Source organism: Aethalodelphis obliquidens, unplaced genomic scaffold (assembly GCF_003676395.1).
Source record: "Aethalodelphis obliquidens isolate GAN/ISIS:26980383/991018 unplaced genomic scaffold, ASM367639v1 scaffold7, whole genome shotgun sequence".
Lineage (NCBI taxonomy): Eukaryota > Metazoa > Chordata > Mammalia > Artiodactyla > Delphinidae > Aethalodelphis > Aethalodelphis obliquidens.
In genome coordinates, this window is record NW_020837951.1 from 48,239,969 (window position 1) to 48,266,375 (window position 26,407).

Here is a 26,407-nt window from a genome sequence, read left to right on the forward strand (position 1 = left end):
GTTTGGAAGTGAAGAATGTGGGTTTTGGATGCAGACAGTCTAAGATTATCCCAGAACCATCATATATTTGCTGTGTGACATGAGAAACATCAATTAAATTCTCTGGGCCTCAGTAATTTATTGTTATCTAGGAATAATAATACTACCATTATAAATGTTAAATAGATAGCATATGTAAGTCATCTGACACAGTGCCAGGACACATAATAGATGTAAAATTAATTTTAACTGCTATTTGTACTACTATCATCATTATTGTTTGCTTCAGGCTTTGAAAATTTTTAAAAATATTTTGATTAATACTCTGAAGGACATACATTTGGGTGCATATCTTGGTATATTATTTTAGAAAGTCAAGTCATAATTTTTCAGTTAACCCTTTGAAATAATTCAAGAGGGGCTTCCCTGGTGGCGCAGTGGTTGAGAATCTGCCTGCCAATGCAGGGGACACGGGTTCGAGCCCTGGTCTGGGAAGATCCCACATGCCACGGAGCAACTAGGCCCGTGAGCCACAACTACTGAGCCTGCGCGTCTGGAGCCTGTGCTCCACAACAAGAGAGGCCGCGATAGTGAGAGGCCCACGCAGCACGATGAAGAGTGGCCCCCGCTTGCCGCAACTAGAGAAAGACCTTGCACAGAAACAAAGACCCAACACAGCCAAAAATAAATAAATAAATAATAAAAATAAAGGAATTCCTTAAAAAAATTTTTAAAATAATAATAATAATAATTCAAGAAGTTCTGATTTCTTCACCTAGTTCTTAAGCCCCGAATCTGAAGCCACATTGCTTTGTTTATAGTCTGGCCTGTCACTTACTGGTTTAAAATCTGGCCCAGTTTATTTAACTTCCCAGTGCCTTAGTTTACTCATCTGCAAAATGAGGATAGTAATTCCTGCTTTATAGGGCTGTAGCAAGGATTAAGTGAGTCAATATATATTAAGTGCTTAGAAGAGTACCTGGTGTTAAAGCTAAATTAATGTTTGCTATGTTATCACTTCCACTAAGTGTTCACTTACTATAGTTACAGGAGAGACTTTGCAATCAATTAAAATAAAATGCATAATCTTGAAGTCATATAGAACTGTGTCTAAGCACTCACTCTCTCCGCCCGTTAAAAAGTCTTGGTTAGGGCTTCCCTAGTGGCGCAGTGGTTGAGAGTCCGCCTGCCAATGCAGGGGACACGGGTTCGTGCCCTGGTCCAGGAAGATCCCACATGCCACGGAGCAGCTGGGCCCGTGAGCCATGGCTGCTGAGCCTGCGTGTCCGGAGCCTGTGCTCCGCAACGGGAGAGGCCACAACAGTGAGAGGCCCGTGTACCGCAAAAAAAAAGTCTTGGCTAAACCAATTAACTTAGCTGAGCCTCAAGATTTCTTATTTATAAAGTGGGCATGTTTTCCTTATGAGATGGTTACAAGGATTAGAGAGAATATAAAATCACTGGTATACAGCTAGTGCTCAATATATTTATGAAAATCATAGTAATGGCACAGTGAAGCAGCTTTGTTTACTTCCTAGGAATCCAAAGATATGTTAACATATTTCCACAGGAGTACCAGGCTGCATACACTGGTGTTAGTGACAGTCACTAATTGGAGGCTACCACTGTGGACACCAGTTCATCAGTGACTGGAGACATGTGGCTTGTAAACCACCACATTATACTCTTTGACTTCTGCATTGAGTCAACCTCCTGTATCCACTTATTCTAGCAAAACGGAAAATGAGCTGTTACCTGGTATCATCTCTACTTTACTCACTGTAGACTTCAAAAATTAGACAGCTACTGTAGGTGTGGCATTTGTGCCTTTTATGATGGACAAAGCCAAGATTCCTTCTCATTATACAATTTTCTTCTACCTGAAATTTTTCCCCTCCTAAAAATTTCTAGTGAATTTGAAATTTTTAAGAACCCTGGAGATTGAATCTCCAAATAAATTTACTAGAACATGTGTCCTTCAAAGTATCAATCAAGATACTTTTGCAACTGTTTTCAGGGTCTGTAGCAAATAATAATGACAGTCGCAATAATAATGGCAACTAAAACTTATTAAACATCTACTATGTGCCCAGCACTGTGCCAAGTACTTATCTGTGTTTGTATATTTCATGTTTATGACACTAGCATTATTATTCCTGCATGACAGAATAACATACTAAGGTACAGAAAAGTTAAGTAATTTTCTCTATGTCACACAGCTACTATATGATATGTGTATATTATGGTATCTAACAGTAGAGGAAAAACTTGAAGAGACAGCTAGATCTTTCACTCTGTTCCAGAAGAGTGAACACATTAGGACATTGAACCTTGACAGCCCTCCCCAGGCCCCACGTAGCTCTGTCCAGCCCAGAGCTGTCTGTTGGCAGTCAGGTTAGGCAAGGTCAACTACATGATTTGTGGAGCCCAGTATAAAATGAAAATGTAGGACCTCAGCAGGGGTAGGGAAATCCATGCCCCTTTCCCATGACTGCAGCCCCAACCTGTCAATGGATTGCCATCTCCACACTGGGGGTGCTCAGTATCCAGTGGGGGAGGCTCCCCACAAAGTTGCCCACAACACCCACTGCGGCACTGCCAGGCCAAGGCAAGGACATCCTTACCCTGCCCTCCAGTGCTACAGGCCACATGCCCGACCCTGCCCCTGCCCTTGCCCTTGCCCGCACCCAGGTCCCAGCCAGAGATGGAGGGTAATGATGGAACACGGCCCTGTCAGCTGCCCCAGGCAGGGCTGGAGAGGGGAGGCTAGGCTGGCAGGGATACTAAAGGCAGGAACGGGTATGAATGAAATCCCATTCTGGCGAGGCAGCAGGAGGTAGGACATGCGACTGTGAATGACGTGTGAGCCGAGGCTCCAGGCCCTCTGCACATGCCCCACTGTCCCATCAACCTTCACTTACAAAACACGGATTCAAGGGTAAATTTGTCAGGAATTTCAAGACAGCAAGTGCAGAACATTAAACCCTGAACACTGCCCTTCTGAGCAGTGTGACTGGGCTGGTGGCATGACCATGGCTGGCACTGAGGCTAGGTCTTGCCTGCCCTAGGTGGTCTCAGAGCAGTCACTTCAAGGGGAAGCCTTTGTTTCTGAGTCTTAACCTGCCAAATGAGGACCACTTTTTCTTTTTTATTACAACCCAATATTTAACAAGTGGGAGTCCCCACTGTTCATCTAGGCACAATGAGCATTTTGTCCACTTTGGATACTTGGCCTTGAATTATTCTGATTCTCCTGTCTAGACAAAGGAGTGGAGTTATCCATAGGACAGATGACTTGTTTTATCAGGCAGGACAGTCATTTTGTGCCAACCTGTGCCTTCTTTACCTCTTGTTCTCTCTAGCAAACCGACATGCAGTTCATCAAAGGGAAAAATCAGCAACTACTGTCTGTTAAAGAGTGCCAGTCTTTAGATGGGGAAGCCATGGTTAAATATTCACCAAGACTGAAGTGAAACAGGTCAACTAACTTAATATGTCTTTGATCCCCTTCTCCTGACAAGAATATTTGAAAGTTGAAATGATTTTTAACAAAGTGGTCAAAAAATTCTAGAGGGCAGATTAACTTTGACCTTCATTAATTTTTTAAAAAATAAGATATAACATTAACTTTTCCCCTCAAGACAGCCCGAAATAAAGCACTTAGGTCTTCAAAATGCCGATGTGATCTGGACACAATTTGAGGCAGAATCTGCCATAGTTTGGTAGAAGATACAGTTGGAGAAAAGGGACTCATTATTAAAATGTGGTGGGCTATGTGAGAACCATATCTCACATATGTATCTCTGTTACCACATAGACAGTACAGCATGATGTCACAGGACTTTGATCACCAACGACCCTTGAGGGATCAATGCAGTGGTTCTCTACTTGGAGGCTCACAGTAACCTGTGGGGCTACTGCCAATGCCCATGCCCAGGAGTCATTCCCAGAGAGTCTTCTTCATTGGTCTGATATAGAACCTGGACATCCAAAGTGTTTTATTTATTTATTTTATTTATTTATTTTTGACTGCATTGGGTCTTTGTTGTTGTGTGCAGGTTTTCTCTAGTTGCGGTGAACAGGGGCTACTGTTCTTTGCGGTGCGCGGGCTTCTCATTGCGGTGGCTTCTCTTGTTGCAGAGCACAGGCTCTAGATGCACAGACTTCAGTAGTTGTGGCCTGCGGCCTCAGTAGTTTTCGCTCACAGGCTCTAGAGCACAGGCTCAGTAGTTGTGCACAGGCTTAGTTGCTCCGTGGCATGTGGGATCTTCCCAGAACAGGGCTAGAACCCGTGTCCCCTGCATTGGCAGGCAGATGCTTAAGCACTGCACCACCAGGGAAGTCCCCAAAGTGTTTTAAAAGTTAGCCCGGTTAATCTACTGTTCAGCCAGGCTTAAAAAATACTGAATAATCCCAATCTCTCTACCTATTTTATAGATGAGGCAACTCGAGCCCAGAGAGGTTAAATTATTTTCTGAGAGTCACCCAATTATTTGACAAAGATAGTTCTCAAACTCAGGATCCTTAGCACTCTCCATCAGTTCTGTTTCTTCTCTGTCATGTATTCCTGGTGCAGCTTATAACAGATGTTTAGAAAGGAAGCTAATTACTATTATGTTTCTAACTCTTTATAAGGGTTTTGAAAACTTTCTAATAGAATTATAAAATCACTAGTATTTGATGAGGTTAATTACACTCAAAAGCTGTGAGCGGGAAGAGCTCTCTGTAAAATTATATCCTAGGTTAATGGAGCAATTTTCTGAGCCCTTCCCAGGACTCTGTGGTATTCTGTCCTCAGTTCTCAGATTGACAAACCCCAGTGAGATAGCAGTGAAACCAGCGTCTCTCACACTTTACGGAGAAAGAAGTTGTGACACAGAACAGAGACATTCAGAGCTGACAGTAAGTGAAGGATTCTCTTTCCTCTCTCTTCTCTATACCAAGCCACATCTTACCAAAAAATTCATGCCCCCCAAATCCATTCCTGGGCTGTTAAACAACCTGGCAGTTCATGCAGATGCCTTATAAAAACCAGAACACGAGGACCAAGGAAGAAGGTACTAAGACACTAAAGCTCTGGTTTAGGCATTTTCTTACTAGACTGGGTTCCAGGTAACTTTTAAAATTGACTGAGAGAGCAATACCAAAATGGCCCAACAGCAGACATTGTTGGGTCCTTTCTCAAAGACTCTTCTTTATCTGGGGCTGAGTCTATTAAATTATTTAGAAAAGTAAGCAGTGCTGGACTTAATTAGACAGACTCTTATTTGCTTACTAATCAACTCTTCCAGTTAATGCTGAGCTGACTTACAGACCAGGTAAGTATAACCTAATTAAGGACTTGTATTTAAACTTCTCAAGTCACCCACATAATTCTCTTTGGGTTTTCCCTTGCTGTTTACTCAGCTTATTAGATCAGGTTGAGCCCCTTATTACAGTTTTTGTATAACTTAGAGAATTATCCCTGTGCTTCATTTTCACACTTAGAGCTGTAACTGTTGAGTCAGCCGGGATGTAAGCCTTCTTCTCTGAGCATTACCAGAGAGTGTGTGAGAGGGAGTAGGTAAAACTGAGGAGATACTCAGGCAGGTGGGGAGGCTGTCAGCTGCATGACGTCTACAACCTTATACTCTTAAAATGCTTTAGGATTAAATCTGATTTTTTAAAAATTATCTTTCTTTGCATTATACAGATTTGATCTGGGAATCACTGACTGACATGCACAAAATACATTAAATAAATCCCAGTTCACAAAACAAAATAGCTCATCACTGGACTATAGCTAACTAAGAAGCTTTATATAGCATGGTATGGTTTTTGAGGGGTTTTGTAATTGCTCTGTTGCTTTCCAGTTGCCACCTTGAAATCTCTAGACCATTAGACTGGCAGTACCTTTGGAAAGCCTTTCTGAAGCTGGGAATAAAACTAGAATGTATCAATATCACTTCAACTTCTGATCTCAGTCACAGACCTATAGGGAAGGAAGAACCGACATTCCTCAAGAAACTCATCTTGTTCTAGAAAATTTTATACAAAAGCAATTCTGGCAGAAAATTCATAGAGTACCCCTGCAACTAGGTCATATGCTCAGTGAAGTTTTATATTATTTCTAAACCTTTAGCTTTGGCTTATCAGCATCCATCACCTGGAAGCACCTGTTATCCAACATTGAAGAACCACAAAAACAATATAGAATAAATTACAATGGCATTTTCAGTCCCAAAGTTTTGTGGGTCATCAAACTAGGAATCCAATAACAGTGACACCTTACATTTGCATTCCACATATTTTCTTTCTAGGGAACTTTTGCATACATTAAACCACCATAAGCATTAAACATTTGGTGCAAAACCAACGGCTCCATGGACTTGGAAAGCTGATATCAGCAAAATGGTCTCAGCAGTCTGATGCAACATATTCTCCTTGGCCACAACTTTAATTTAAAATACTCATTTAAAATGGGGCTACAGAGAATTAGAAAATGAAATGATGCTTGTCACAGATCTCAACAGAAAGGAAAATGGGACAAATTCCCACTACAGGCTCAGAAGAAAGGCATTGAAAATACTGTTAAAGTAAATTTAGCTATAGTAGTTCCATTACTCAGAAAAAGTACTACTGAAATATACCAATTGGTTATTTCCCCAAATTAAAGATGGCTTCACAGTGAGAGTTAGAAAGATTTGTCATTTACCATTTCCTAGAGTGCAACCAGATTTATTGTTCTGTAAATATCTTCCCTTTTCATTTAAAAAGCTGGGCAAAATGATGTGAGTAAAAATTTAGGGCTGAAAAGGTGACAGAGTAATTATCAGAGACAAATTGCTCCACAGCAAGTCAAGATCAGAATACCAAAGGAAGATTATTATTATTTTAAATTAAACAACCCCAGCCTATTCTAAGTAGTGATGGCTGCTTCTCCACTTTCCAGCCTTCACCCGCCCTGGGTGTTGTAAAGGGAAGGATACTGTCTGGTTTGTGACACCTCTCTACCAGTTTAATGCAGTGAGGCCATAGTAAGGTTGAGTTCTACTTTGACAAGTGAATAGTAACATTTCTAATGATGAGGCAGGTTAGAGTGGCTTTAGAAAAAACTGCAGTGAAATCACCTCCTAAACAAAAATAAATTTAGCAACTGGAAGAAGCAAAAACTCAAGAGTTTTAGCTACCAAAGCCCTCTGCCATTCGAACAAAAGAAAAGCTCTAGTTTGCTCTTATAGTCTCACTTGCAAAATTTCATTTGTAAGTTTGCGGTTTGGAATTCAAAGTACGTGTTTTTGTGAAAATCATGCTTGTATGCATTGGCCTCCAAAGCACCTAAGAATAGATCAAATAGTACTTACTATTTCAAGTAGAGCTAACTTCTGTTTTATACAGTACATTCTTTAGATGCTCTTCTGAATCTCATTAGCTCATCACACAGGCTTTCTGCTGCCAGGCAGGGGCACTAATGGTCGCAGTGCAGGCATGGGTAACTCATTTGAGCTCAATTTATTTCTAGAAATTAAAAGTAAGGAGCTAAGGGCATGAGGGAGAAGGATAGGATAGGTAGCCAGACAGAGGTAACATTTTCCCTCTGGACAGGTACTTTTTATAACTTGCACCAGTCACTCCTCTGATAGCTCAGAGTTGAGAAACAAAGGGCTGCTTCGAAGGGGACATTAAAGAGCTAATGGCAAGTTATCTGGATCCTGTTGTATGCAGAAGTCATTTATAATGTGAGTGCTTGTAACTCTTATCCAATTTACATATACTGATTTTTCTAACGTTCCAGGCATTTCCCAGAATTTAATCTTTAGTGTTCTGTGTAGTGGTCAGGATCACCCTTATTTTACAAGAGAGGGTCTCAAACTGATCAAATGACTTACAGTGCCAGTACTGTAACTGTTGCTAGAGTGTGATGCCACACGTGATTGGGAAACCTGCAAATAGGAGCACACATCACCACATCAGAGTACTGCCCAGGTAACAAAATTTAATATACACATTAGGAAGATTTCTTGTTATTTGTAAGGTGATCCCTTGGCAATTAATGAGCTCACAAGTGGACAGTCAAAATTGCTTCTCTTGACAACCAGAATAGCTCCTAATTTCAAATCACATTGACCTTTGAGCAGGAATTGATTAATTGCTCTGGGTACAACCATTTATGACCTTGAAGCTGCTGATTCAGCACCTGAGTTAACTGTTATATTACAAGCACTGGGAGAATTACTGAACAACCTGATTCTTATGGGTATAAGGATATAATTTAAAAATTGAAATCTCCAGGTAATCATAAAGTGTCATTTTATCCCTTAGTTTTAATTATCCTCTTGTCCCTAAACTGTTTCCTTGAGCTGCTAAACAATAACATACAAAAAGTAACAAATTGATTCATTTAAATGCTTCCTTTTTTTAAAAAATCTTTTATTCTCCAAGGGAAGGAAAAAAAAAATCTAAAATAATGGCCGACATTAAAGGAACAGGGACACCCAGTATTTATGTTATTTATCAGTTTCTGGATATCAGGGGTGGGCTGTCATTAATCATGTGTTCCTTTGTATAAGAATTAGTCCTGGTGAAAAAAAATTAGGTAGTTGAAATTGAGTAGCTTATCAGTGGCTGCACTTTCCTACTTCTCATGACCTGAGTAATTTTCCGTTATTTCCTCCATTCTTCTGTTTGATTTTTGTGTAAAATATTGAGTGTTCTTTCTTCCCTCGGGCCCAGTGATAAACGCTAGACACACCACTTAGAATCTTTGGTCTGGGGAAGAGTTGTAATCCTTGCTACTCCTGTGGTCCCTGGGGAGCTAGTTAGAAATGCAAAACCTCAAGTCCCACCTCATACCTACTGAATCAGAACCTGCATTTTTGAGGTCCCCTGGGTGAGTTTTGCATGTTAAAGTTTGAGAAGCACAGCTCAACCTAGAGTTTTCAGTGTAACAGTAGCTTTAATAATGGGTTAGGTGAGTGGTTAATTACTAGATAACTAATTCTGACTCCCAGTCACTCACCTTCCCTGGGTCTCAGTGTCATCTGTAAAGCAGAAGAACTGAAATAGAGTATTTCTAGTTCCCATGATTGCTAAGATATTTCTAAACTCCCTTTTATTTCTAAGATTGTAACTACATCATAGCCAGTACTGAAAGGCTTATCCAAAATCGTAGGTCAGACCAAACATGATCCCTCCACTCAAAGATCTTGCAAATAGGGAGATAAAACTGACACAAACAAGAAACAACAGGAAAAAAATGTATATTACACTGGGTTTGACTGAGAGTTATATTGAGTCAACATGAGCTTGCATTCCAAGGAGCAGTCAATAAGAGCCTTTGAAAGACAAGAATGATTTATGTAGATGAAAGGGGAGGGACTGGGTTTTCTAGGACTTGGGGAATAACATTAGCCAAATACAGAGAGAAGCGGGGGAACGCCTCTTAAATGAGTAGGGTAAGGCCAAATTGTGGGGACCATGACAGGCAGAATGGGAGTTTATGTATGATGTAACTATTTGAATTGAGAAATAATATGATCAAAAAGGAATTGGGGAAAGAAATCTGCCTGTTGGTGTCTCATTGAGAACACAGGGTTAGAGGAACCAGTAGGACTGTTGCCACAACCCAAAATGACATCCTAGTAAAGAGCATTCTTATTTATTCTTAAAATAACAACTGAAGCAATAGAAGGAAAGGCCTGGATGAGAGCACCATTTGAGAAATGGATCGTTAGGACTCGCAGACTGCTTGGTTGTAAGTGAAGGAAAAGGAGAAGTGAGAGAGGAGGCATTTATGTTTTTGAGGTCAAGAGTAAGGACCTGGAGTCAGACAGACCTGGGGTGTGAATCCTGTCATCACCACTTAACAGCTGTTGAACTTACTGTTCTTTCCTGTCCCCCGTAAATGTGGATGCCACCAACCTCGTAATTGGGAGGAGTCCATGAAATGATGCATGTAAAGCACACAGTATGTATGTACCTGGAACACAAGGGATTTGATTGTAGGTTTGGGGTTTTTTCTCAGTAGTTAAGAAATTGAGAGTAGAGAGAAATATGGATAGAGAGCCTATGAGCAACATCACCTTACACAGGCCAGACACTGAATACCTCTGTTTGTTCGTCTGTAAGACAGAGAACCAGGGACAAGGTGATCTAAGGTCATTCATTCATTCCCCCACTGGAGCACTTATTAACTGAGTAACAAGTGTTTCGTGATCACCAGCAAGCTTTTCTTCGTTTCCTAGCTAGGAAAAAGATGAAGCTAGTTCAAAAGGAATTTTAACATATTCACTAGATTCGTTGGTCACTTTCCAGTGAACTGCTTACATGATCAGTAAATTGGGTTCCTTATTGGTAAGTTGTAACTTTAGAAGCCCCAAAGAGAATTATTTACCAAGTGAGACTTATTCCTAAAAATGCATTAGAATTATTATTACTAATTACCATAAATAATTGAACTCCATAATATGTTATTTTTTTAATATTATTTATTTATTTATTTAATTTTATTTTGACTGTGCCAGGTCTTAGTTGCGACGTGTGCAATATCTTCATTGCTAGCACGTGGGATCTTTAGTTGTGGCATGCGGGCTTCTTAGTTGTGGCATGTGAACTCTTAGTTGCAGCATGCATGTGGGATCTAGTTCCCTGACCAGGGATCAAACCCAGGCCCCCTGCATTGGGAGCGTGGAGTCTTACCCACTAGATCACAGGGAAGTCCCCATAATATGTTATTTAGCTAGGTTACACATACTAAAATTATTACACAGTCTCTGTAGTGATTTAGTATGATTGCCATATCTCTTCACATTGAGTTCATTAGTAATGTATGTGTGTCTGTTCCCAGACACTACCTGTGGCTCAGAATCTCACATTATTTACCTGGCTAAATGAAACGTGCAGGTAGGATTGCTCAGTGAGGCATCTTGAAGTTCCAAAAGCCATAATCACACTACTTTTCTTGTTTTTCAAAACATTTTACTGTTCTCATGTAAGCCTTCTCCAATCATTGGGACTACAGCTTTACAGTTCTTCAGAAATTTTAGGAACCACTATCTAGGCTTGCAAGGGGATTTTAGAAGGATTTTTTAATTTTAGAAGGATTTTTATACTTTAGATGTTTTTCTATATTTAGAAGTGTAATTTATATCTCACCTTAGAAGAATATGGATTCTTATTTAGTTGGGGTTTTTTGAAGGAATAAGAAAGTGATACTGAAATAAAGTTACTGAATAATTTGAGAAGCAGTTTCTTAGCATCTTCCACAATGAACATTCTTGGTTTGTATAGTTTGGAAGCCTTGTGAGTCTCAGTTCTAGTTTATTTTACTAAATATCCCTTTCTAGAATTATTCAAAATGGTATAAATTTAATCTAGTAAAGCTACCAAATTTTAACTACTTAAGTAGCATAAGTTCAGTGTAGGGGCACAGAAAACATTTTATTCTTTTATTTTATAGCGTTCATTATATAGATAGCTTTCTTATAAACAGTCACTCAATGAGATAATAAATATAACAATAGATGATTTTAAAAGCTTTTATTTAAGAAACGCTTGTGTTTGCTTCTACCACTGCAGTACCCTTTCTCCAGCCCCAAGGCTGGACAATAAATTGTCATCTCCTGCATAACCTTTTTTATTTATACATCCGAAAGCATATGTTTGTATGATTACATGCAAGTCTATTCTTTTTGTGGTTATGCAACTTCAACATTAATACTTCACAAATTCAAAAAAAAGCACGTTGTTGAAGATTTCTGCTGATATCTGAAAGTTCTTGCCCTCTACATGAGAGTTTGTGTACAAAATATGCGGTTTCCCACATTGTAAACTCTAGTTAAATTCTATTGATGTAAGTAATATAATTCTTTTTTTTAACATCTTTATTGGAGTATAATTGCTTTACAATGGTGTCTTAGTTTCTGCTGTATAACAGAGTGAATCAGCTGTATGTATACAGATATCCCCATATCCCCTCCCTCTTGCACCTGCCTCCCACCCTCCCTATCCCACCCCTCTATGTGGTCACAAAGCACTGAGCTGATCTCCCTGTGCTATGCAACTGCTTCCCACTAGCTATTATATCACTTATTTTATACACTACCAAATGTAAAATAAGTGATATAATTCTTTTGATATAATGTACTTAGCTAAAATTGCCAACCTTTATACTCTTTCCATTCTGGAATTGATTTTTGCTGAGTAGATTAAATCAATATAGAACCAGCTTGTTAGATTCTAACACTTCTTTGGATTTCTAGTATATGTATATGAGAAACTTTAGCTCTTCTGTATTTCTTGATTATGCAGCTTAATTTATCAAGCTACTTTGATATTTTGTATGTTTGTGCCTCACATTTCTGCTAAATATATTTAAAATATACTTTAACAAAAGAATTGACATATAATTTTTAAGGTTTTTGCAACAGTGGGATCTCCCCGATCCAAAAAATATTACAATAAATTGTCATCTCCTGCATAACCTTTTTTATTTATACATCCAAAAGCATATGTTTGTATGATTACATGCAAGTCTATTCTTTTTGTGGTTATGCAACTTCAACATTAATACTTCACAAATTCCAAAATTAAAACTTTTCTCTCCCACATAATATATAGACTTTAGAATGCTTTGACTCTAATTACTACTCCCTAATTTATATGCTATATTATCCAGTGCTTTAGTTCTATCCCTTTCCACCATATATTAGACACTATTATCATTTTATATTTTACAACCAGTGCTTTTTAAGATTTACCCTGTATGTGCTAATATCTTTGTTTACCATTCTTTCTTGTATCTCAGATCATCCATCTGGGATCATGTAACTTCTGCCTGCTACATGTATCTTAAAATTTCCTTCAGCAAAGTCTGCTAGAAGTAAATTCTCAGTTTTGGTAGTCTAAAAATGTCTATAATATGCTCTCATTTTGGAAAGATATTTTTGCTGAATTCTACACTGACAGATAATTTCTCTTTGCAAATTGAAGACACTGTTCTGACATCCATTGTTGCTGTTGAAAGTAAGCCATCAGTCTAATGACTGTTTCTTTGTAGGTAATCTGTCTTTTTTTCTAGCTCCTTTTGAAGGCTTTCCCCCCTACCCTTTGGTGTTCTCTATGAGGTATCTGGGCGTGGGGTTTCTTTTTATTTATCTTGCTTGGGATTCATTGAGCTTCTTGAATCTGAGAATTAGTATCTTTTAGTAATTCTGAGAAATTCCCAACAAATATCTCTTCAAGTATTGCCTCTTCCACATTATCTCTTTTATTTCTATCTAGAATTCTGATTACGTCTTCTAAAATTCTCAAATTTTCTTCTATGTTTTCAATTCCTCTATTTTTCTAGGCTGCATCTGGCTTATTTCTCTGGATCTATAGTTAACATGTCTGATCTGTAGTTTCATTTATCCCCTGTATTTTTCATTTAAATTGTTATATTTTAATTTCTAGAAGTTCTCTTTTTTACTCTTTTTCAAATGTATGTGATCATTTTTTATAATCACTTGTTCTTTATTCATATGTTCAATTTTCTCATTTATGTTTTTTAACATATTAAATGTAGCTATTTCATATTCTCTCTTTGAACATTTCAGTATCTTTGAGGATCTTATTCTGCTATCCGTTGTCTTTTGGTTCTCATTCATGTTGCTTTACTTCCTTTTGTAATTTGTGATTTTATTTTTTTTACAATGAAATGCTTATTTTCCCATGGGAATTATTTCAGACCTGGATTGATGATGTATTCCTCCACAGAGAATTTGCATTTACTTCTGAGAGTTATCTGGAGCCATTACCCCACCAGAACCATCTTATAAAATACTCTGATGTTTCTCAAACCACACTGAGAGTATGAATATGGACCAGAACCTGTATGAGGACCCACTTTTGTTTATAAATAACCAGAGGAGAATTTTTTTTTTTCCCATCTGCTGAGAATCAAGGTTGAGGCAGGCAAGTTTCCTTGCTCTGTTCTTCTGACCATCAGCCTTATTTATTTTTCTTCCTTACACTTGAGAGTGGAGCCCTTTGAAGTATCCCAGCTTTATGTGGGGTCTCTCCTTAGGCACCTAGGCACCCCCATACTGCATTAAGCTACCAAAGCAGATGCTCATGGTCTTCCAGGATTCAGGAGAAAGCCTCAAGGCCAAAGCTTGCTTTGGTATTTCCTTACCTCCTGAGATTCCAGCTTCTACTTTGTTTAGCTATCTGAATATTCTCTCTTTTCATGCCAGCTCAGCAATACATTTCAAAAGGCTTTCAGGTGCATTTGCCCAATATTCCAGTTGTTTCCAGCTAGAAATGGAATATTTATATAATTAAAGACCTAAATGAGTATGTGTGTGTATATATGTATGTGTATATATATATATATATATATATAGTTATATAGATGTTTATCATTATATGTATTTATAGCATTTTATTTATATATACTTATCATAACTTTATTTCCAGTTGCATCTGGTAATACCTTGATATCTGCTATGCACTTCAATTTTTTTCAACTATTCTACAAAAATAATTGGAATGATTTCTGTCACTTTTCTTTGAAAGATAAAACATTTGGTATGCAGTTATTTTTAGATTTAAATAAATATAATCAGCTGTTACCATATTTTAAACTTCTTGTTACATTATGTAGAATTGTAGAATTTTTCAAAACCTCTCAAAATAATAGGGTCACAGAAACAGTCATATCTAGGTCCAGTTGGTATAGAGGGATTATTTATATTGAAAATGTTAGCAACATTTGAACTGTTGCACAAATTTTAAGGTTGGTAAAATATAAATACGATTTCCTTTGAGCAAAGAACCCATCCCAGGGAAAGTTGTGTTTACACTGCATTTTAGAAAGTTAAATAATTTTAAAATTTGTAGTCATTCAGAATTTCAAGAAAATCTTTTAAAATGGTGAATCCCTTTGTCTAGAAGGCTCTTTTGGTAAAGCAATTGATTTGACCCTTTTAAAAAATCGAGTTTTTATAAGACGTTTTCTTCAAGTAACTATACATATCATTGCAATCAGTAGAGATAAGCAGCCACAGTCAACCCTGCCCTGTCTCCCTAATCAATGGTCGTCCTTCTTCTAGTACGTACGAGTATCTTTCGATACAAAACCTGATCTCCTCCTACACCTGATGACCAAGGAATGGCAGTTGGAGCTTCCCAAGCTTCTCATCTCAGTTCATGGGGGCCTACAGAACTTTGAACTCCAGCCAAAACTCAAGCAAGTCTTTGGGAAAGGTCTCATCAAAGCAGCCATGACAACTGGAGCATGGATATTCACTGGAGGTGTTAACACAGGTAATTGGAAGTGGGACAGAGAAGGACAACATAAGGCCACGAGAATGTTGTGACTAAGGTCATTTTCTCCTGAGGTTAAATATATTTACATTCCCCCACCTCAGCCCCTACACCTGTGTGTCCACACCTGCTGGTTATTGCTCCTTTCACTGAGTCTCTCTCCTTCCTCTACCTAAATGATAACTGTACTGTCATTTCTCAACCAAGAAGAATTATTTACACTTAAGAAACAGATTGGGATATTTAATACTCGACTCTACAGAATTTATAAACACGACTAGTGGAATTTCACAGGATATTTTCAATACCTCACTTTGCCAAATAGGCATCCAGTAATTTTTTAAGGAATAACTTTTGCTCTAAATTGGAGACTCTGTTCTGTAAGTGATTTTAAGTTTGATGCAAATAGCTTTAGAGTTTGCAGAATGCCCTTTCCATCTGGGGTGACAGCAAAGTCTGGAGTAACATGTGTTTATTATTTAAAGTATTTCATTGAATCAACTCTGCACCAACAGAAGACACACCCCACTCTGAACTCCAAGCAGTTTTTTCTACCTGCCAAATGAGTTTCTATATTGTGATCCAGGCAAGCTGTCAAATCAATTCTTACAAACCCACTTAGAGTTAAGTGCTTATCTGCAGAACATTATGAATGTGCAGCAGATAATGGAATGGATGCTGTAAATGTTTTGATGTATTTCCCCAGCCTGAGTCAGAAGTGCCAGTTGGAAGAGACAGGTAATACTGCAGTAAATTATTTCAGACTTGTTTCAAGACTCAAAGTCTGCGCATGTGGACACCTTTGAAGTTAGTGGGACATGCTGAACATAACCCTGGATCAACTAGTTTTAAATAAAATGTATCTCAATGTTGGTTATTCATTTGTTTGTAGTTTAGATGATGTCTGAGTGAGACCTGCACTCAGAAGTCTCCTCCATACCTAGAAGTTGTGAACGTTCAGCTCACAACAATATAGGTTCATTTACACAGCGAAATCTGCATATTGGCCATGCCCATCGTTGTCATGTGAAACCCTGACTCAGTCTGTATAGTGACATGATCTTAGAATGACCTGCTCAGCCGGCTCTTTACTGTTTACTTTGTGATGATCAAATATCTACAGAGCAGTTTTATTTCGTGGCTGTTCAGGCTTTAAGCTCCAACTTTCACTCACAGTTTAACAGGCATCATTTTCCTATAATTATTCAGTCTTTTGCTTTCCTGGCATAACCTGCATCTCCTGTGGAGATCAACTCAAAGGTTTCTAAAAGAAATGCTTACCAATCTTCTGTTTGGGGGAAATTGGAACATTGTTTATTGTTTCTCTTCTTTTGTGAAATGCACCCAATATCAAAAGAAGAATTAACAGCGTAAATGTTGTAAACCAAAGAGTTCACCTCTGCCTCTCTCCAGGCATAGTGTTCAATCCAACACTCAAAGTGTGTTCGATTGAACACTCAGCTTGGGTAAAAGGTGAAGGCGGAATTGTGGCAGATGGAGGGAGGGGCTACCATGAAGTTAACCTTCTTGTCCAGGACTGGACCCCAAATGAGTTTTGCATGTAAATAGGAAAAAACTTAACACTAATATTAACACCTTTACCCTTGTATTTGGTTTTCTTTATCAGTACTTTCTCTTAGAAGATCCATAGATGAGATAGTAAGTGAAACTGATATGCTTCCCAATGCTCCCAGCACAGCTCAGCATGGATTAGTGGCTATTTACACTACTCTGTTATTTGATTTTTTTTAAAGGAGGCTCTTTCTGTTTGATCTTATGAATATTTCAGAATTGAGTTGTTCACACATGTCTGTTGTCTCCTGTGATTAAATTGCCTGGTGTGTTTTGTGTGCTTAGTTAGTTCAGTGGTGCCCAGTTTCTGAGCCCTCGCTCTGTGCTGGCACCTGAAGAGAGTAAGACGCTGATCTCCAACCTTCCCCTAAATGAGTTTACTCTGAGCAGAAACATCCTCACATGTGATTATGAACCAAAGAAGAATATATTCAGTGACATATTGAACTATTTAAAATATACAAACTGCAACCCTGTTCAAATGGAGAAGAAATCAAATCCAACTCAGCTTTCATATAGGAGATGGAACTAGGTGTGAGTTTTTCCTTGAAGAATGGGTGGAATTTTCCTTAAAGTATAAATGGAAGGAAGCATCTTTTCTTAGAGAATGTATTTTATATCTTCTATAAAAATGATCACTTGAGAGAGAAGTTAAAAGATTAGAAATTATATCTTATTTAAATGGTTTATTTAAAGATAAAAGGTAGTTCCCTACCATCTTGTAAACTGAATTTTCGCACTCTTAACTATGGTGAGGAAAGGCGTGGTGATGGGAAGGCCATTATGACAGAAGAGGAAAATAATTAGAATGATGTCTAAAAAGGTGTATTTATGTATTTTTAACATAAATTTTCCGCAGAATATGTCAACATTTTCTTTACAAGCAGGGTCTCCACATTATGTGTCCATAAATAAGAAGTTGAAATCAAGATTAACAAAATCTGAACTAAGTAATTACTCTATTTGCTGACCCTAACTCATACACAAACTGTGGTATAGATTTAATATAATATTATTTATGATGCTTTTTATAGGATATTGTCATGGTATTAGTACTTAGTCATAGTAACACATCATTATACTTATAATACAAGAAAAGATTCTCTAAGTTTAAAGTATCGTATTTATTCTTTTTTTTTAAATGAAGTTTTATTATTATTTTGGCCACGCGGCTTGCAGGATCTTAGTTCCCTGACCAGGGATCGAACCCATGGCCCTTGCAGTGGAAGTGCAGAGTCCTAACCACTGGACCACCAGGGAAGTCCCTGTATTTATTCTTTTTATAGATATTGTATACATCTTTTTTTTCATATGAGATAGAATAAGAAGTGTATTACTAGAGTTCATATACAAGTCCAGCAAATGTATCTGGCATTAGAGCTGCAAGTTTATGTTCTCTCCTGAACATGTGTAGTTCGTGTAGAAATGTGTCAAAACTTTATATTCAGTGCATTTAATCTTAGGAAAAACAGTTACCACAATTTCCTTTAGACCAATGGAAAGTAATTGCTTTAAAAGGCAAGAGTAATACTTCTCTTTTTCCTCTTAGGTGTTATTCGTCATGTTGGAGATGCCTTGAAGGACCATGCATCTAAGTCTCGAGGGAAGATATGTACCATAGGTATCGCCCCTTGGGGAATTGTGGAAAACCAGGAGGACCTGATTGGAAGAGATGTAAGTCCTGGGAGCTCCCTGTATGTGACTTCTCATAGAGGTGATATCAAAAGAGTAAAATAAAATTAGAATTCAAACTATGCATACTGGATTACTCTGTCAGTCCCCACCTCCCAAAATGAAACTGATGTTAGGAATAGTTATGGGAGACTATTTATTTTCCAGAATCTATCTATGTGAACTCCGTGTCAGTTCTTAGGATTAGGAAAGGTCCTAAGTAAGATTTATCAACTACCCTCTTGGTTTGAATCAAGCAATGGTCTTTTATCACCCATCAAATTTTGCAAGTGCTCTTGGCACAGTTATGTTAAGATTAATTAACAGCTTGAATTCATTGACTGATACATAAAATGAGGACTTTCCTCACCCCAGGTCTCCAGCTTCTTTATTTGAGTGTCCTTCACCTAGGACAGGAGGCTACAGAGGGAGATTCTTTCCATTCAAACTTGTGGCTTCCCTGGTTGGCCTTTCTTTTGCTAAATGCTTGGGTGAGGAGTGGCACAGTTGGGATCTTTATTTCCTGCTCTGGAGCTACTCAGAAGCCCTTGACCAAACTCAGCAGGTTGTTAACCTCTCTTTCCTGTTCTGATGTCAGGAGCCACACACTGACCAATCAATCAACAGTTTTGCCAGAGAGAATTTGGTCCTGTTTTTTCTGAGTCACTGTCTTATTTCCAGGGTCTCTTTTTCGTTTGTTTAAAACCACAAACAGGTCATTCCCCACCTACCTTCTAGGGTTTTTCTCTCCTACTAACAACCAGACTTTTTCCCCTATGTAATACTTCCCAAAATTCCACTGGTATGAGTTAGACTATGTACACAGATTGCCATGCATTATTTATTTCTTTTGTCCCCAATAATTTTAGCAATTAATTATTTATCAATGCTTCTCTATATCAGATCAATACAATCCTCCATTCCCAATCAAGGCCTGCCATAGAGTAATAAATGTGCTTCGCAGTTCTAAGTAACATGAAGTCTGTCAGAGTCAAAAAAAAAAAAAAAATTTTTTTTTTTAATCAAAGAGGTTGAGAAGTAACTGGTCCTAAACTGCTTTTTCTATTGTGTTGCAGTATAATGAAACCATCTTATTTCAGTGCAACACAGTATGTGCAATTTTTTAAAATGCAATGCAAAATACTTTGAATTTAAAGATCATGAAATGGAAGCAGTAAATAAACACTCTTTGAATCCTTCAGAACTTCATTTAAGTGATAAATAACTTTATTTTAAGTGATAAGAAATGTCCATATCTATGCTTCCAAATTACATGTAGAAACACGAATTTATCCAGAATATGTAGAATAAGGAATGAGATAGTTTTATCAGTGTAATGTTCTCTTAACTAAAATGTACTTGCTGTTTTGTATCATACAAAAATTGAATATCTCAAGCAGCAATTCCCAAAGTGTTATGTTGGCAGAACCGACTGGAAAAGTAATACTAATTTTTTCAAAGTATCTGGGACTAGTCTTTGATGGAACGTATTTGGGTTAATATTTGCCTTAGATTCCAAGTTGGCTTTTAAGTATATATCAGCTGCGAACTAGAACAAATACAGTTCTTAAAGAATTAGAATATGCTAAAATGCCCCCTAATACCAAGAGCATCAAATAGTTCATTTTATTAACAAATGAATTAACTATTTAAAATATCGTGATGATTCAGAAGTCATTTTTAAATGTTCATAGTTTCAGCATCTCTCTTGTAAACCTGAGTTGTTATTATTCAATTTTGTGGGGGGAAAACCGTTTTGGAACTTTCTCATGCAGATGAACTATGAATAAATGAAGGCTGATTATTTCTTTATTCAAGATAGAGTAACCATATAATTACCTCAGTTGCCTAATCATTTGCAGAGAATGCTGGCCTACTGCCTTTCTGTGTCATTTTGTTTGTCTTCTATTTCTGTATGATTGTGGAAAGACAATACTTATATTGTATTTACTTGCCTTGCTGGGTTGGGTGAATCACCCCTAATTCATTTTCCTCCAATTCTAGCTTTTTTTCTCTGATTTCACCTCCTCATGTGCTCCTCTTTTTCATTCTTCTTTTCTTTCTCCCTGTATTTCTTACCTGTTCTATGCCAATAGGAACTTACATATGCCTGTGCCAACGGGACTTATTTACATTGTCTGACTTCAAAACTAGTCTTGATCCCAGTTCAGGGAGCAGAAAAAGCCACTTATAAGTTCAATAAAATGTGCACATTCATTGTCCCTGCTCACAGGGGTCTAATAAAGGCAAGCCATGGCTCACAAAGATCCAAGTGAACTTGCGGAGAGACCGAGAAGAGGAAGTAAAATTGGCAGGTTGTAGAGAGCACAGGAAAAACAATCGTATTTTCATTTTTTAGTAAATCTTTGACCAAGATCTGTTGAATTTCAACCACTCTGGCATGCTTTTCCCCCAAAATTGGGAAACCACAATACACATAGGACTTCTCAGGCTCTTATATAATAAGAGTTTGTTTTTCAAGTTGTAAATTATTTGGAGCAAAAGTGCTGTTTTTTGTGAGGTTTTTTTAATTTAATTTTTTTTTTAATCTGTGTACTGACCTATTTAGGTGATTCACTTTCCAATCGTGATTTTCCCTTTCCTATAGATTCTTTCCTCTTTTCTATTTATTTATTTATTTAGCTGCACCACGCGGCTTGTGGGATCTCAGTTCTCTGTCCAGGGATTGAACCCAGGCCCTCGGCAGTGAAAGCAAAGAGTCCTAACCACTGGGCTGCCAGGGAATTCCCAAAAGTGCTGTTTTTGGTATACAGGATTTATGACGTAGTTTGAGGGACATTTAAATATGTGTTTATTATTCTAATGTATAATTTAAATGATAGTTTAAAAGGAATATGACGTTAGGCTGTCATAAAAAGAAGTATTTGAGTGAAATATGTAGTCACTGGTAAAAATCTCCCTAAAATTCATTAAAACAGAAGTGTTGTCTGGTAAGCTTCTTAAGTAGTTACAATAATTTCCATAGCTAGCTTGATTTAATACCTTCTATCCTTTTTCTTCCATTTTATATAAACAAACACACATGTAATAAACATCAAAAAGGAAACCTTATAGGATCAGACATCAGGTAGCAGAGAAAAACAACCAACATATTATTAAAAATCGACCACTTCAGAATTCTATCAAAATGCAATCATTTGAAAAAATAGGATTGTTGCATTTTTGGTCAAGTCTATGTCTATGTTCCAGAATAAGATTGAAGTGGCACAAAGTAAATGTCAAGGGAAATCCAGGAAATTTACTTGAAATAAATAAAAAAATAAGGATAAAAGAAAGGCTCTATATCTTATGCCAGATATTTTATTACAGTAGATTTATATCCAAACCAATAGAAAATATAGATCATTTTATTTCTGTGGGGCTGGCTCTCAGATGAGCACTTTTAGAAGCTGAAAATTCAGGTACTACTAGAGTTATTTTATTGATAGAAGTAGTAGACATCACAGTTGCTATTCATCTTAGAATTTGAATATACCTTTGGAATGACACCATAAAGGCAAATACTAGCCCTAAAAATAAAGAAGAAAGATTAATTTGTCCTAGGGTGTGCTTCTAGATATTCTGAAAAATGTACTTCCTTTCAAGTCTGATCTCTTAACTAGACTTTAAAGATATAAGGCATGGGCTTCCCTGGTGGCGCAGTGGTTGAGAGTCCGCCTGCCGACGCAGGGGACACGGGTTCGTGCCCCGGTCCGGGAAGATCCCACATGCCGCAGAGCGGCTGGGCCCGTGAGCCATGGCCGCTGAGCCTGCGTGTCCGGAGCCTGTGCTCCGCAAGGGGAGAGGCCACAACAGTGAGAGGCCCGCATACCACAAAAAAAAAAAAAAAAAAAAAGATATAAGGCATGTATCTTTGGATTCTGAGTTCAACTTAGAGCCACACACATAGTAGGTACTCAATAAATATTGAGGAGATGGATTGGCCATGATGAAATTCAGGCTTCAGGGAAAATAAACATTATGGAAAAAATATAATGATAAATTATATCTGGTTCACAACTTTACCACAACTTAACCTCTACTCATATTACAGAGCTTGATCATACTATAGTAACTATAGTTGAGGGATTTTTTAACCAAGTATCTGAATATAAAACTATTTTCTTATGTAGCAGCTCAAGTTGGGAGGTGGATGGTGAAGCCTCTACACGTTGGGGATGGAGACAAAGAAATGTGGAATGAGAAGAGGCTCTTCTGTAACCCCTTTGAAAGATACATGATTCTCCCAACTCAGTGATAGAACTAGCCTTGATTCTTTCAATTTAAATACCTTCAACTCTGTTTAACCAAATCTTTCAATTAATAGATAAAAACAACAGACTTTGGTGAAGAATAATGCTATGAATACTGAGATAGTAACAATCTTTTGCCCTGACATTAGACCTGAAAACGAATATTGTTCAGCTCTTAAGGTTAACTCCACCTCTGTGATGTCTCCATATTATTCCTACTGCTCTTCTCTTCTATGGCAACCCGTAATCCTATACTTCCATCAAACTAAGCTCAAGGCTCCCTTCCACCAAGATGGCTTCCCTGACTTCACCCACAATATCATATGCCTGATGGTAGTTCTCCCACAACTGTCTTTTTCCCCTACTTAATTAAAAACTCCTAAAAAATAGGGATTAAATTGTTTTCTTTGTTTGATGGTAACCACTAACATAATACTTTGCATGAACATAAGGCCTTGACATGTCACTTAAACTTTATAAGATTTGATTTCTTCATCTCTAAGTTGACTATAAAACATTTGCTCTATTTTATACAACTTCAATGAGCATAATCATAATACTAATTGTAATTTATTGAGCTCATATTTGAGGAAGCTCTCTGTGATTGTATATATTAGCCTGCTGAGATATGTTTTATTCCATAAAAAAAAAAAACTAAGCCAAGATCCACTGTCTCCAAAGCCCATACTCTTAACTAGTATTGGATTGGCCAAAAAGTTCATTCGGGGTTTCCCATAAAATCTTATGGGAAACCCCGAATGAACTTTTTGGCCAACCCAATAGTATGCCAAGTGATATATAAGAAAATATTTAATGATATTATGTTTTTACTGTTAGTTGAGATACTGGCAGATATCTTATGACTGTGAATTAAACTCAAAAGTAGACTCAATGAGAGTGACCTGAGCCCTTTTCTCTGTCCCTAAATACTCTCAATCTGGAATGATGATTATGAAAGTGTCACCAGTGTTAAGTCAAGAAAGAAATTCCAATGAATTGTGATTTTTATATGACTCATTTCAGACTTAGATTCTTGCTTTAGAAAACAATCTGACCAGAATTGTTTCAAGTAATTGAACAGTTTATGAAGCCTTTATGATTTGTCTTTTCCCAAATTTAGATTAACAAAACACATGGCAAATGAAAAATCTAGGCATGATCACAAGAAAAAGCACTTTTCATTTTAGCCTGGGGATGAAAACACAAAGGTAGATTTCCAAAGCATCATCTTATGTGGTTATTAAATTATCTTGACGTTCAATATCTTCCGTCTTCCCTAAGCTGTAGATATATTCTCAGAATTTTATAACCTTTAAGAGTTGTTATATTTAATTGGCAAGTGTTCTTTTGATGTCATTTTTATATTTTAAGCCAAGAAAAATCAAGTTTAATAATGCAATTGATAATTCTAGTGTCATTTTCAACTCAGTACATTTTTCATTTACTTCAGATGCAAGCCAAATGTGACTTCATACTGTAAGCTCAGAAAACCTCCCAGGAGTGTTATTACATGGAGTTTATTAGACTTCTATGACTAGGTTAGATACGATATATTCAGAGGATGTGAGAGGAGAAGTTGCGACAAGGAGACCCACCCAAGTCTTTACAGTCATGAAGGAGCCAATGCTAGCTAAACCTGGACCACACTCAGGTTCAGGGCTACATTCAGTTGCATGGGTAATACAGTTTCAGTAAACACAGTGTTGAGTTTGGATTTGGACATGTTGATTTCAAAGTTCCTTTGAAATATCTATGTGAAAATGTCCAGCAGGATAGTGAGAAAGATCTGGTTACCCGCTTAGATTCAGAAGATATCTGCATATAGATGATAATTAAAGCCACTGCAGTGGATGGATCACTACATACAGCAGAGTATGTAGAGTGATGAAAAGGAGGGCCTGATGATATCCCGGATCCTGGTGATAGCCAATATTTAACGGTTGAGCAGAGGAAAAGCAGCCTGTGAAGGAGACCAGAGGAAGGGCTAAGAGGGAGGAGCAAAACCAGGGAGTGTTTTAGAAGCCAAGGGAAGACTGTGTTTTAGAAGGACTGAGTGAAGGGCAATGCCAAGTACAACTGAGAGCCTAAGGAAGAGAAGGACTTAGAAGTGTTCATCGAGTTGATCAAGACAGACATCATTGGTATCACTGGTCAGAGCTGTTTCAGAAGCATGATGGAGGATCAAGCCATATTTCAATGGGTTGAGGAGGAAAAAAAAGAAGTAGAGATGGCAAGTAGAAACTACCTTTTAGAGGTTTGTCTGGGATGCGGAGAAGGGACATGAGGAGCCAAAGGGAGCCATAATTTGAGGGATTTTTGTCTTCAAGATGGGAGAGACCTGAGTTTGTTTATAAGTTTATGGTAGAAATGGAGTTAGGGTTGGAGAGGAGATAATTAATGAAATAAGTCCTAGAGTGGCCCTGAGGTGATGGGGTCCAGAGCTAAAGGGGAGATTAACCACCTGTACCCTTGTAACCGAAGGAGACGAGGAAAGAATATGTAGGCAGAGAGTTGATGGCAGGATTTTGAAGTTTAGCTGGAGGTTTATCATTTATCACTGAAATAATAATAACAACAATGATAATATCAACACAATTGTAGAGTTTAATAAGTATCGGCATCCAGCTAAGCACTTTACACAGATAGTCATTTAATCCTCATAATGGCACTCAGAAGTTGCTATTTTTAGTATCACTATCATCCTTCCCATTTTACTGATGGTGAAACTAAACACAATGAGATTAAGTAGCTTTCCCAATGTTATATAACTAATAAATTATGTAGCTGGGATGTAAACCTAGGCCATCCAATTCCCCATATCATATTCTTACCTATTATGCAATATTACTTCTCCATATAAGAGCAACTGTCATTTTTTTGAGTTCATATGTGGATCATTTCATGAGTTTTATATCTCATTGAATCCTAAAAATGACCCAGTGAGGTAGTTATAATCATTATTAATCTCCATTTACAAATGGAGACACTGAGACCAGAAGGTAAATAACCTGCCTTGGGTCATCCATCTGGCAAATGTGTAAACACAGGAGTCAGATCATCTGCCAAATGAGGAGAGATAGTGTTTGGGGTCAGACGTATGAGGAACGTGGAGGATGGTAGTCATAGCCCCAGTGTAGAATAGGAACCAGAACTGATCAGAGCCTAGGGATGGAATGCCAGGCAGCTTAGAGGACCAGAATGGGGCAGAATGGAGGTCATGAAATTATGATGCATCAGTGAATCCAGAGTAGAGGGAAGAGAATATGCTTTGAAGTCTCCAAGAAGATAATAATAATGCAGTATTATGTTAGTTATCTATCACCATATAACAGATTACCCCAAAACTTAACGACTTTAAACATTCATTATATCACTGTTTCTGCGAATCAGGAATTTGTGAGTGGCTTAGCTGGGTAGTTCTGGCTTGGGGTCTCTCGTAAGGTCACAGTCAGGATGTCAGTTGGGGCTGTGAATGGGGTTACAGTACCCGCTTCCAAGATGACTCACTCACATGGCTATTGGGAGGAGTTTTCACCGTGTGGATCTCTCTAGGAGGCTGCCTTATTAACATGGCAACTGGCTCCCCCCAGAGTAGGTGATCCAAGAGAGAGTGAAGAGGAACCCTCTTATGACCTAGTTTTGGAAGC

At 37.8% G+C, this 26,407-nt stretch overlaps 1 protein-coding gene across 1 annotated transcript in view; it reads left to right on the top strand.

Annotated features, from left to right (window-relative positions):
- Positions 1-26,407, top strand: part of TRPM3 (transient receptor potential cation channel subfamily M member 3) — a 288,353-nt gene that overhangs the window by 24,079 nt on the left and 237,867 nt on the right. The window contains exons 4-5 of the mRNA XM_027105962.1: positions 15,051-15,264; positions 18,386-18,510. Of these exons, the coding sequence (XP_026961763.1) occupies positions 15,051-15,264; positions 18,386-18,510 (339 nt within the window). The remainder of the gene's footprint in view (positions 1-15,050; positions 15,265-18,385; positions 18,511-26,407) is intronic.